The 12,005-nt window shown below is 44.4% G+C and overlaps 1 protein-coding gene across 4 annotated transcripts in view; it reads left to right on the plus strand.

Annotated features, from left to right (window-relative positions):
• RHBDL2 (rhomboid like 2) overlaps window positions 1-12,005 on the plus strand; it is a 58,984-nt gene that overhangs the window by 29,303 nt on the left and 17,676 nt on the right. For all 4 annotated transcript variants that reach the window (XM_015135819.3, XM_077962871.1, XM_077962880.1 and 1 more), the window contains one exon: window positions 4,339-4,451. In XM_015135819.3, the coding sequence (XP_014991305.1) occupies window positions 4,339-4,451 (113 nt within the window). The remainder of the gene's footprint in view (window positions 1-4,338; window positions 4,452-12,005) is intronic.

Below are 12,005 nucleotides of genomic sequence, written 5' to 3' on the forward strand. Positions count from 1 at the left end.
AAGGCCAGTATATCTTTTTTTTTTTGAGATGGAGTCTTACTCTTGTTGCCATGCTGGAGTGCAGTGGGGCGATCTCTGCTGACTGCAACCTCCGCCTCCTGGGTTGAAGCGATTCTCCTGCCTCAGCCTCCTGAGTAGCTGGGATTACAGGCACCTGCCACCAGGCCGGGCTAATTTTTATACTTTTAGTAGAGACGGAGTTTCACCATGTTGGCTAGGCTAGTCTCGAACTCTGACCTCAGGTGATCCATCTGCCTCAGCCTCCCAAAGTGCTGGGATTACAGGCGTGAGCCACTGTGCCCATAAGGCCAGTATACTTTATATTGCATTATAACTGCCCAATATTAGTATTTATTTAGGAATATTAATGAGAAGAGACCAAATCATTGCAAAACCAAAAGCATGTTCCCCTAGTTGTCTAATGTTGTTAGATATACTCTTTAGGCTATGAAAATGGTGGTGCTGAGTCACCAGTCTCCTCCTCCATCACCATACATCAAACAAAATTTAGTTTATGGCCGGGCACAGTGGCTCATGCCTGTGATCCCAGCACTTTAGGAGGCCAAGGCGGGTAGATCACCTGAGGTCAGGAGTTCAAGACCAGCCTGACCAATATGATAAAACCCCGTCTATACTAAAAATACAAAAACTAGCTGAGTGTGGTGGCGTGTGCTTGTAATCCCAGCTACTCAGGAGGCTGAGACAGGAAAATTGCTTGAACCCAGGAGGTGGAGTTTGCAGTGAGCCGAGATCACACCACTGCACTCTAGAGTAGGTGATACAGCGAGACTCTCTCTCAAAAATAAAACAAAATAAATTTAGTTCATGAACATATTGATGAGTGTATGATACTGTTATCCATCTGGAATAATACTGGTAATAGGAGATGCAGTGACTGCCATTTAGTTTTGCCTATAGTTTCTTTTCTTTTTTTTTTTTTTGAGATCAGTCTAGCTTTGTTACCAGGCTGGAGTGCGGTGGTGCAATCTCGGCTCACTGCAACCTCTGGCTCCCTGGTTTAAGCCATTCTCCTGCCTCAGCCTCCTGAGTAGCTGGGATTACAGGCACGTGCCACCAGGCCCAGCTAATTTTTGTATTTTTAGTAGAGACAGGATTTCACCATGTTGGCCAGGATGGTCTCAATCTCCTGACCTTGTGATCCGCCTGCCTCAGCCTCCCAAAGTGCTGGGATTACAGGTGTGAGCCACTGCGCCCAGCCGCCTATAGTTTGTTAAATGCTGATGGCCTTTCATGAACTCACTCAGCATCCGTGATCCACCATGCCCACTGCAGATAGCGGGCAGCTCCCTGTTGGCCCCACCTATCCGGTGAACTCTTGTGGCCTCAGGTGGGGCCAACCTTGTCTATGCAGTTTACCCAGCCCTGTACTTGAAAACAACTTGTAGCTGGGGTGTGGTGGTGTGTGCCTGCAGTTCCAGCTACTTGGGAGGCTGACAAGGGAGGATTGCTTTGAGTCCAGGAGTCTGAGACCAGCCTGGGCAACATAGAGAATGTCTCTACAAAAAAATAAAAGTTAAAAATAAATAAAAAATAAAATAGAGGCTGGGCGCAGTGGCTCATGCCTGTAATCCCAGCACTTTGGCAGGCCGAGGTGGGCAGATCACAAGGTCAGGAGATCAAGACCATCCTGGCTAACACAGTGAAACCCTGTCTCTACTAAAAATACAAAAAAATTAGCCAGGTGTGGTGGTGGGCGCCTGTAGTCCCAGCTACTTGGGAGGCTGAGGCAGGAGAATGGCGTGAACCCGGGAGGCAGAGGTCGCAGTGAACTGAGATCATGCCACTGCACTCCAGCCTGGGTGACAGCTCGAGACTCCGTCTCAAAAATAAATAAATAATAAAATAAAAATAAATAAATAAAATAGAAAAGATGACACTTTTGCTTAGTGTCTAAATAGGCATCAGGACACATGGCTCAGAGGCTTGACAAATCAGGGGCAAAATCACCAATTGCTCAGTTTCCATTTAACGAGTATATCCTGAGCAAACATGGCTCCTGCACACAAGGACTTTAAGATGATAAGAGGGAACATGTCAGTTAAATAGCTATGTAAGGCAGTACAGTATTATAGTATATAGTAGGCTGGGTACAATATACCTCATAAGGTTGTTGTGATTAAATGAGACAATGGCTATAATTTTCTTTTTTTTTTTTTTTTTTGAGACGGAGTCTCGCTGTGTCACCCAGGCTGGAGTGCAGTGGCCCGATCTCGGCTCACTGCAAGCTCCGCCTCCCGGGTTTATGCCATTCTCCTGCCTCAGCCTCCGAGTAGCTGGGTCTACAGGCGCCCGCCACCACGCCCGGCTAGTTTTTTGTATTTTTAGTAGAGACGGGGTTTCACCATGTTAGCCAGGATGGTCTCGATCTCCTGACTTCGTGATCCACCCGCCTCGGCCTCCCAAAGTACTGGGATTACAGGCTTGAGCCACCGCGCCCGGCCAATGGCTATAATTTTCACTGTGCCCAACACATAGTAAGGCACTTAAAAAAAATTTTCGGCCAGGAGCAGTGGCTCACACCTATAACCCCAGCACTTTTGGAGGCTGAGGTGGGTGGATTGCTTGAGCCCAGGAGTTCAAAACCAGACTGGGTGACATGGTGAAACCCCCATCTCTCCAAAAAAAATTAAAAAAAAGAAAATTAGATGGGCACAGGGTGTGTGCCTGTAGTCCCAGCTACTGGGGAGGCTGAGGTGGGACGATTAAGGAATCCTTAGGCCCAGGAGAAGGAAATGTAGTGAGTCAAAGTCGAGACACTGCACTCTAGCTTAGGTGAAGGGAGTGAAACCCTGTCTCAAAAAAAAAAAAAAAAAGGCCAGGTGCGGTGGCTCACACTTGTAATCCCAGCACTTTGGGAGGCCGAGGCAGGTGGATCACGAGGTCAGGAGTTCGAGACCAGCCTGGCCAATATGGTGAAACCCCGTCTCCACTAAAAATACAAAAATTAGCTGGGCATAGTGGCGCACGGGCAGAGGTTGCAGTGAGCTGGGATTGTGCCACTGCACTCCAGCCTGGGTGACAGAGCACACTTCACCTCAAAAAAAAAAAATTTTTTTTTTTTTGCAAGGCTGTGTAGGACGTACCATGTATAGAATTATATAAATTAGGAATGTTTTGGATGCAAGTACCAAAAATATCTAACAGGGCCTTAAACAGAGGTTATTTTTTTCCCACATAAGACGCCCAGAGAGACCAGGCATGGTGGCTCATGCCTGTAATCCCAGCACTTTTCCAGGCCAAAGTGGGTGGATCACCCGAGGTCAGGAGTTCAAGACCAACTTGGCCAACATGGTGAAACGCTGTCTCTGCTTGAAATACAAAAATCGGCCAGGTGCGGTGGCTCATGCCTGTAATCTCAGCACTTTGGGAGGCTGAGGCGGGTGGATCACTGAGGTCAGGTGTTTGAGACCAGCCTGACCAACATGGTGAAACCTCATCTCTACTAAAAATACAAAAATTAGGCCGGGCACGGTGGCTCACTACTGTAATCCCAGCCTTTGGGAGGCCAAGGCAGGCAGATCACCTGACGTCAGGAGTTTGAGACCAGCCTGACCAACATGGAGAAACCCTGTCTCTATTAAAAATGCAAAATTAGCTGGGTGTGGTAGCACATGTCTGTAATCACAGCTACTCAGGAGGCTGGGGCAGGAGAATCGCTTGAACTTGGGAGGCAGAGGTTGCAGTGAGCCGTGATCATGCCATTGCACTTCAGCCTGGGCAACAAGAGATAAACTCCGTCTCAAAAAAAAAAAGAAAAGAAAAGAAAAAAAATAAGCTGGGCGTGGTTGCAGGCACCTGTAATCTCAGCTACTAGGGAGGCTGAAGCAGGAGAATTGCTTGAACCTGGGAGGTGGAGGTTGCAGTGAGCCAAGATCATGCCATTGCACTCCAGTTTGGGCAACAAGAGATAAACTCCGTCTCAAAAAAAGAAAAGAAAAAAAAATTAGCCAGGAGTGGTGGCATATGCCTGTAATCCCAGCTACTTGGGAGGCTGAGGCATGAGAATTACTTGAACCCTTGAGGCAGAGGTTGTGGTGAGCAGAGATTGCACCACTGCACTCCTGGCTGGGAGACACAGCAAGACTGTCACACACACACACACACACACACACACACACACACACACACACACACACACACGCACACACAGAAAAAAGAAAAAGAAAAAAAGAGTTGTCTGCTAAGAAAAATTAGAAAATGGAATTCTAGTTAAGCAAATCCTTAACTAGAGAAAACACATGAAAGTCTGTTCATCTCCCAGGGAAATAACTGCTGGGTTTAGTCATAATATGTGACAACTGTTGTTTGTCTTTGCAGAGTTCAGCACATCTTGGGGAATCTTTGTATGCAGCTTGTTTTGGGTATTCCACTGGAAATGGTCCACAAAGGCCTCCGTGTGGGGCTGGTGTACCTGGCAGGAGTGATTGCAGGTCAGTGTTCTGAGGTAACACAGAATCAATACCTCTGGGCTCTCAGGATTACAAGCAAAGGACAACACACTTATAGTAGGCTTCTTTAAGTCAGGATTTATTGCACTCCTCATATGTGCTAGGAACACACTAAGCCTTAGAGATCATTGAATTAGAGATACTATCGGCAAGCAAAGACAAGTCATTGTGCCTGTCCTCAGGTATCTCACACTAAACACAGGGTTTTGCATAATTCAAATTGCAAGTATGCCAGGTGCTCCTGCCTGTAATCCCAGCACTTTGGGAGGCTGAGGAGGGTGGATCACTTGAGGCCAGGAGTTGGAGACCAGCCTGGCCAATATGGTGAAACCCTGTCTCTACCAAAAATACAAAAATTAGCTGGGCGTGGTGGCTCACTCCTGTAATCCCAGCTACTCAGGGGGCTGAGGCACCAGAATCGCTTGAACCCAGCGGGTGGAGATTACAGTGAGCCAAGATTGTGCCACCGCACTCCACACTCCAGCCTGGGCAACAGAGCGAGACTCTGTCTCAAAAAGAAAAAAAAAGAAAAAGAATAAAGAAAACTACAAGTAGTTTGGTGTATAGGTACGTATTTGAGTAAAGGCCTAAAGCCAGATCATGAAGGCCCTTATATGTCAGACTAATGATTTTGAGAAGTAGTATGATCAGATTTGCATTTAAGAAAGACAACTTTAAGAGAATGTAGAGAATAACCAAAGGGGCTCTAAGACTGGGTAGGTACAAGCAGCATATGTTAGTGATCTCTAAAACTGGGTGTGCCTAAGATGATCCATTATGGCATGGGAAGAAAATATTAGAACTCCCATCCATCCATTTGTTTATTTATTGGAAGCATTTTTTAAATTAAACTTTTAATTTTGAGATAATTGTAGATTTACATGCAGTTGTTAGAAATAATGCCTAGAGGTCTTACGTACCCTTTAAACCAGCGATCCTCAATGGTGACATCTTGCAAAACATTAGTACTGTGTCACAACTAGGACACCCACGTTGATACAGTCAGGGTACAAAACATTTTCAAACCATATGGATCCCTCATGATGTCTTTTTATAGCTATATCGTTTTCTGTCCCACCCTCCTTTACCTCTGGCAACTACGAATCTGTTCTCCATTTCTATAATTTTGTCATCTGAAGAATATTGTATAAATGGAATAATCCAGCATATACCCTTGAGGGATTGATTTTCTTCACTCAGCGTAATTCTCCGGGGATTCATCTAGGTTGTTGTATATGTCAATAGTTTATTGCTTTTTATTGCCCAGTATTTATTCCATAAAATGGGTATAGCATCGCTTGTTTAACCATTCACTCAATGAAGTCATCTGCATTGTTTTCAGCTTTTGGCTATTAGGAATGACACCACTCTAAACACCTGTGTATACGTTTTTATGAACATAAGTATGGGGTTTTGTGAACAGAGTTTTCATTCTCTAAGATAAATGTCCAAAGACACAGTTGTTGGATCATATGATAGTGGCATATTTTATTTTTAAATTTTATTTTATTTTATTTATTTATTTTGAGATAGAATCTCGCCCTGTCACCCAGGCTGGAGTGCAATGGTGTGATCTCGGCTCACTGCAACCTCCGCTTCCCAGGTTCAAACGATTCTCCCGCCTCAGCCTCCCGAGTAGCTGGGGTTACAGGTGCCCGCCACCACACCCAGCTAACTTTTGTATTTTTAGTAGAGATGGGGTTTCACCATGTTGGCCAGGCTGGTCTTGAACTCCTGACCTTGTGATCCGCCCACCTCTGCCTCCCAAAGTGCTGGGATTACAAGTGAATTTTTTTTCTTTTTTTTTTGAGACGGAGTGTTGCTCTGTCCCCCTGGCTGGAGTGCAGTGGCACTATCTCGGCTCACTGCAAGCTCCGCCTCCCGGGATCATGACATTCTCCTACCTCAGCCTCCTGAGTAGCTGGGACTACAGGCGCCCGCCACCGCGCCCGGCTAATTTTTTTGTATTTTTAGTAGAGACAGGGTTTCACCGTGTTAGCCAGGATGGTCTCGATCTTCTGACCTTGTGATCCGCCCGCCTTGACCTCCCAAAGTGCTGGGATTACAAGCGTGAGCCACTGCGTCCGGCCTACAGGTGAATTTTTAAAGAGAATTCTTTAGATAGTAAACATTTAAAGAATATTTTCTAGAATGTCTCTCCCATTTTACATTCACCCTAGCAATGCCTAAATTATTCACATTCAGCATTTGATGTTGTCATGATTTGTTATTTTACCTGTGTTCATGATCTGGAAGGGGGGAAGGGAAGTGCTGGGTAGAGGAGGGCATAGTGCCTGGCTAGGGCTCCACCTCCAGGCCTGTGCCCACAGACCTACATGAGGACAGACATTTTTGTTTTCCTGCCCAAATGTTGCATTCCTCAATACCACCCTGACTTGCCACGCACCCATCCTGTGCCTATAAAAACCCTGAGACCCTAGCTGGCAGACACACAAGTGGCTGGATGTGGAGAGGAACACATCGGCAGATGACAGGACAGACGCCAGCAGGCCAGCAGGCCACTGACCAGCAGAAGGATGCGGAGTTTGGCTGGGGCAGTCAGAGGAGATCCCTGGCTGCCAAGTGGCCTGACTCCAGGGGAAAACCATCTCCCTTCTGGCTCCCCGATCTGCTGAGAGCTACTTCCACTCAATAAAACCTTGTACTCATTCTCCAAGCCCACGTGTGATCCATCCAATTCTTCCTGTACACCAAGGCAAGAACCCTGGGATTACGGAAAGCTCTCTGACCTGGAAATAAGGCAGAAGTAAACTGAGCTGACTAACAGAAGCCACCTATGGATGCCTAAACTAAAAGAGTACCCTGTAACATGTGCCCACTGGGGCTTCAGCTGTAAATTCAACCCTAGACACTGCCATGCGGTCAGAGCCCCACAGCCTGCCCATATGAATACTCCCCCAGAGGTCTGAGCAGCGGGGCACTGAAGAAGCGAACCACACCCCCATCGCACGCCCTGCAAGGAGAACGAGGGAACTTTTCCCATTTCACTCCTAAGTGGGTAGTGATATCTGATCATGGTCTTTTTTTGGTTTGTTTATTTTGAGACAGAGTTTCACTCTTGTTGCCCAGGCTGGAGTGCAGTGGTGCGATCTCAGCTCACAGCAACCTCCACCTCCTGGGTTCAAGTGATTCTCCTGCCTCAGCCTCCCAAGTAGCTGGGATTACTCGTGCACCATCACACCTGGCTAATTTTGTATTTTTAGTAGAGACGAGGTTTGTCCATGTTGGTCAGGCTGGTCTCAAACTCCTGACCTCAGGTGATCCGCCTGCCTTGGCCTCCCAAAGTGCTGGGATTACAGGCGTGAGCCACTGCGCCCAGCTGATCATGGTCTTAATTTGCATTTCCTAATGGCTAATGATGTTGAATATCTTTTTTTTTTTTTTTTCAAATTTGGAGGGACATTCTGAGAGGCATTGTTGAATATCTTTTTATGTGCTTATCTGTCATCTGTCTATCTTCTTTAGTGAAATGTCTCTTCATGTTTTTTGCCCATTTTCTGACATTTTTTAACTGTTGAATTGTGAGGGTTGTGTGTATATTCTAGATGCTAGCCCTTAGCTGAATATGTAGTTTATAAATATTTTCACCCAGTCTGTAGCTTGTCTTTTTATCCTCTTACCAAGGTCTTTCAGAGAACATGAATTTTAAATTTTCATGAAGTCTAACATCAATTTTTCCATTTATGAATGGTGCTTTTGGGGTTATGTCTTACAAACTTTTCACTGAACCTTAAGTCCTGAAGATTTTTTCCAATGTTATCTTCTAAAAGTTATAGTTTTATGCTTTACATTTATTTATTTGTTTGTTCACTTTTAGAGACAGGGTCTCACTTGGTTGCCTAGGCTGGAATGCAGTGGCACCATCGTAGGTTACTGCAGCCTGCAGCCTCGAACTCCTGTGCTCAAGTGATCCTCCAGCTTTGGCCTCCTAAAGTGTTGGGATTACAGGCATGAGCCACTGCACCAGGCCTTATGCTTTACTTTTTTTTTCTTTGATTTTATTTATTTATTTATTTTGAGACAGAGTTCCGCTCTTGTCACCCAGGCTGGAGTGCAATAGCATGATCTCGGCTCACTGCAACCTTCACCTCCCAGGTTCAAGCAATTCTCCAGCCTCAGCCTCCTGAGTAGCTGGGATTACAGGCGCCCACCAACACGCCTGGCTAATTTTTGTATTTTTAGTGGAGACGGGGTTTTGCCATGTTGGCCAGGCTAGTCTCGAACTCCTGACCTCAGGTAATCTGCCCGCCTTGGCCTCCCAAAGTGCTGGGATTATAGGCGTGAGCGACCATGCCTGGCCTTTACTTTTAAATATGCAACCCATTTTGAGTTTGAGGTCTGTTTTGTTTGTTTGGCCTGAAGATATCCAGTTACGCTAGAACAATTCCTTGAAAGGACTTTTTCCTCCTTCATTGAATTGCTTTTGCACCATTATAAAAAAATCAGTTGCCTGTAGTTATGTGGGGGCTATTCTGGGTTCTTTTTATTCTATCAATCTCTATGTCTATCCCTCCACCAAAACTACATAGGCTTGCTTACTGTAGCTGTATAATAAGTTTTGAAATGAGAATGATTCCTCCCACTTTATTCTTTAATTCCTTTGCCTTTCCATATAAGCATTAGAATAATTCTGTTTATAGCTATAGAAATTCTTGTTGGAATTTTGATAGGAGTTGCCTTAAATCTGTACATCAATTTGGGGAGAACTGATATATTTTCTATATTGAGTGTTTCAATCTATGAAGAGTGTCTTTTATTTATATCTCCTAAATGGTGTTGTATTTTAAATTTCAGTGTCCATATGTTCATTGCTAGTATACAGAAACACAATTGATTTGTGCATATTATTCTTTTTTTTTTTTTTGAGATGGAGTCTCACTCTGTTGGCCAGGCTGGAGTGCAGTGGCGCGATCTCCGCTCACTGCAAGCTCTGCCTCCCAGGATCACACCATTCTCCTGCCTCAGCCTCCCGAGTAGCTGGGACTACAGGCACCTGCCACCACGCCTGGCTAATTTTTTGTAGTTTTAGTAGAGACAGGGTTTCACTGTGTTAGCCAGGATGGTCTTGATCTCCTGACCCGTGATCCGCCCACCTCGGCCTCCCAAAGTGTTGGGATTATAGGCATGAGCCACCACACCCAGCCTGTGCATGTTATTTCTTATACCTTGCAACCTTGCTGAACTCACTTAGTAGTAGGGTTTTTGTTTTGTTTTAGATTCCTTGGGATTTTTCATGTCATCTGCAAATCATCATGTCATCTATAAATAGGGACAGTTTATATCTTCCTTTCCAATCTGTATGCCTTTTGTTTCTTTTTCTTGCCTTATTGTATTGGCTAGCACTTCAAGCACTATGCTGATTAAGAGTGAAGAGAACAGATGTTCTTGCCTTGTTTCCAAACTTAGGCAGAAAGCAATTAGTCTTTCGCCACAAAGTGTAATGTTAGCTGTAAGTTTGTTTTTTTGGGAGGTTGGAGTCTAACACTGTTGCCCGAGCTGGAGTGCAATGGAGTGATCTCGGCTCACTGCAACCTTTGCCTCCTGGATTCAAGCAATTCTCCTGCTCCAGACTCCCAAGTAGCTGGGATTACAGGTGCCCGCCACCATGCCTGGCTAATTTTTTGTATTTTTAGTAGAGACAGGGTTTCATTATGTTCGCCAGGCTGGTCTCGAACTCCTGACCTCATGACCCACCTGTCTTGGCCTCCCAAAGTGCTGGGATTAGAGGCGTGAGCAACCATGCCCAGCCTGAGCCACTGTGCCCAGTCGTTTTTGTTTCTTTTATCTTGAGACAGAGTCTCTGTCACCCAGGCTGGAGTGAAATGGCATGCTCTCGGCTCACTGCAACCTCCACCTCCCAGGTTCAAGCAATTCTTGTGCCTCAGCCTCCGAGTACTTGGGATTACAGGCATGCAGTACCACACCCAGTTAATGTTTTTTGTATTTTTAGTAGAGACGGAGTTTCACTATGTTGGTCAGACTGGTCTCAAACTCCTGACCTCGTGATTCACTCACCTTGGCCTCCCAAAGTGCTGGGATTACAGGCATGAGCCACCACGCCCAGCCCGTATCAAATAATTTTTACCTAACACAAAATCACCAAGATTTCTTCTATGTTCTTTCCTAGAAGTTTTATTATTTTAGGCTTTCCATTTAGGTGTATCGTCTGGTTTTTTGTTTTGCAAGGAAAGGACTGAAGTCATGTGGATGTCTGTTCTAACATCATTTGTTGAAAAGACAGTCCTTTCTCCATTGAATTGCTTTAGTATCTTTGTTGAAAATACGAATTGCTTTTGTATCTTTGTTGAAAATACGAATTGCTTTTGTATCTTTGTTGAAGTCGTTTGTATATATGAGTGTGTTAATCTCTAGAGGTTCTATTCTGTTCCACTTATGTATTTGTATATCTTTACACCAATACCACTTATCTTGGTTACTGTAGTTTTCATGACTTGTTAGTCATGAAATCAGGAAGGGCTACCACTCCAACTTTACTCTTTTTCACAATGTTTGTGGTTATTCTAAATCCTTTGCATTTCCATATAACTTAGTTTGTCAGTTTCTAAAAAAAAAAAAATCTGCTGGGATTTGGATTGCATTGAATCTATAGACCAACTTGGGGAAAACTGACATTTTAACAGTATTGAATCTTCCAACCCATGTTGAACAAGGTATACCTTTCTATTTATTTCGGTCTTTCAAAATTCCTCTCAGCATGTTTTTTAGTTTTCAGTGTTTATGTCTTGCAGAGCTTTTGGTCAGATTTATCTCTATATATGTCATATTTTTGACATATTAGAAATGGTAATGTTTTTAAAATTTCTATTTCTCAGCCAGGCATGGTGGCTCATGCCTGTAATCCCAGCACTTTGGGAGGCCGAGGCAGGTGGATTGCCTGAGGTCAGGAGTTCGAGACCAGCCTGGCCAACATAGTGAAACCCCGTCTCTACTAAAAAGACAAAAATTAGCTGGGCGTGGTGGCGGGGGCCTGTAATCCCAGCTACTTAGGAGGCTGAGGTAGGAGAATGGCTTGAACCCAGGAGGCGGAAGTTGCAGTGAGCTGAGATAGTGCCATTGCACTCTAGCCTGGGTGACAAGAGCGAAACTCTATCTCAAAAAAAAAAAAAAAAAAAAAATTTCTGTTTCTCATTCTTCATTGTACCACATGAAAATATAATTTTTTTTGGTATGTTTTGTATATAGATCTTGTGTCTTCCAACCTTGCTAAACTCACTTATTACTTCTAGAAGCTTTTTGTAGATTCCATTAGATTTTCTACATAGATTATTATGTTGTCTGTACTTGCTAATTTCCCTTTTGATGTTTTCTTTGACACATGGGTTATTTAAAATGTGTTATTCAGTTTTCAAATATTTGTGTATTTTTCCAAAGATGTTCTATAGTTAATATCTAGTTTAACTGTGTTTAGAGGCTGGGCATGGTGGCTCACGCCTGTAATCCTAGCACTTTGGGAGGCTGAGGTGGGCAGATCACTTGAGCCCAGGAGTTCAAGAC

The sequence above is a fragment of the Macaca mulatta genome, chromosome 1 (assembly GCF_049350105.2).
Source record: "Macaca mulatta isolate MMU2019108-1 chromosome 1, T2T-MMU8v2.0, whole genome shotgun sequence".
NCBI lineage: Eukaryota > Metazoa > Chordata > Mammalia > Primates > Cercopithecidae > Macaca > Macaca mulatta.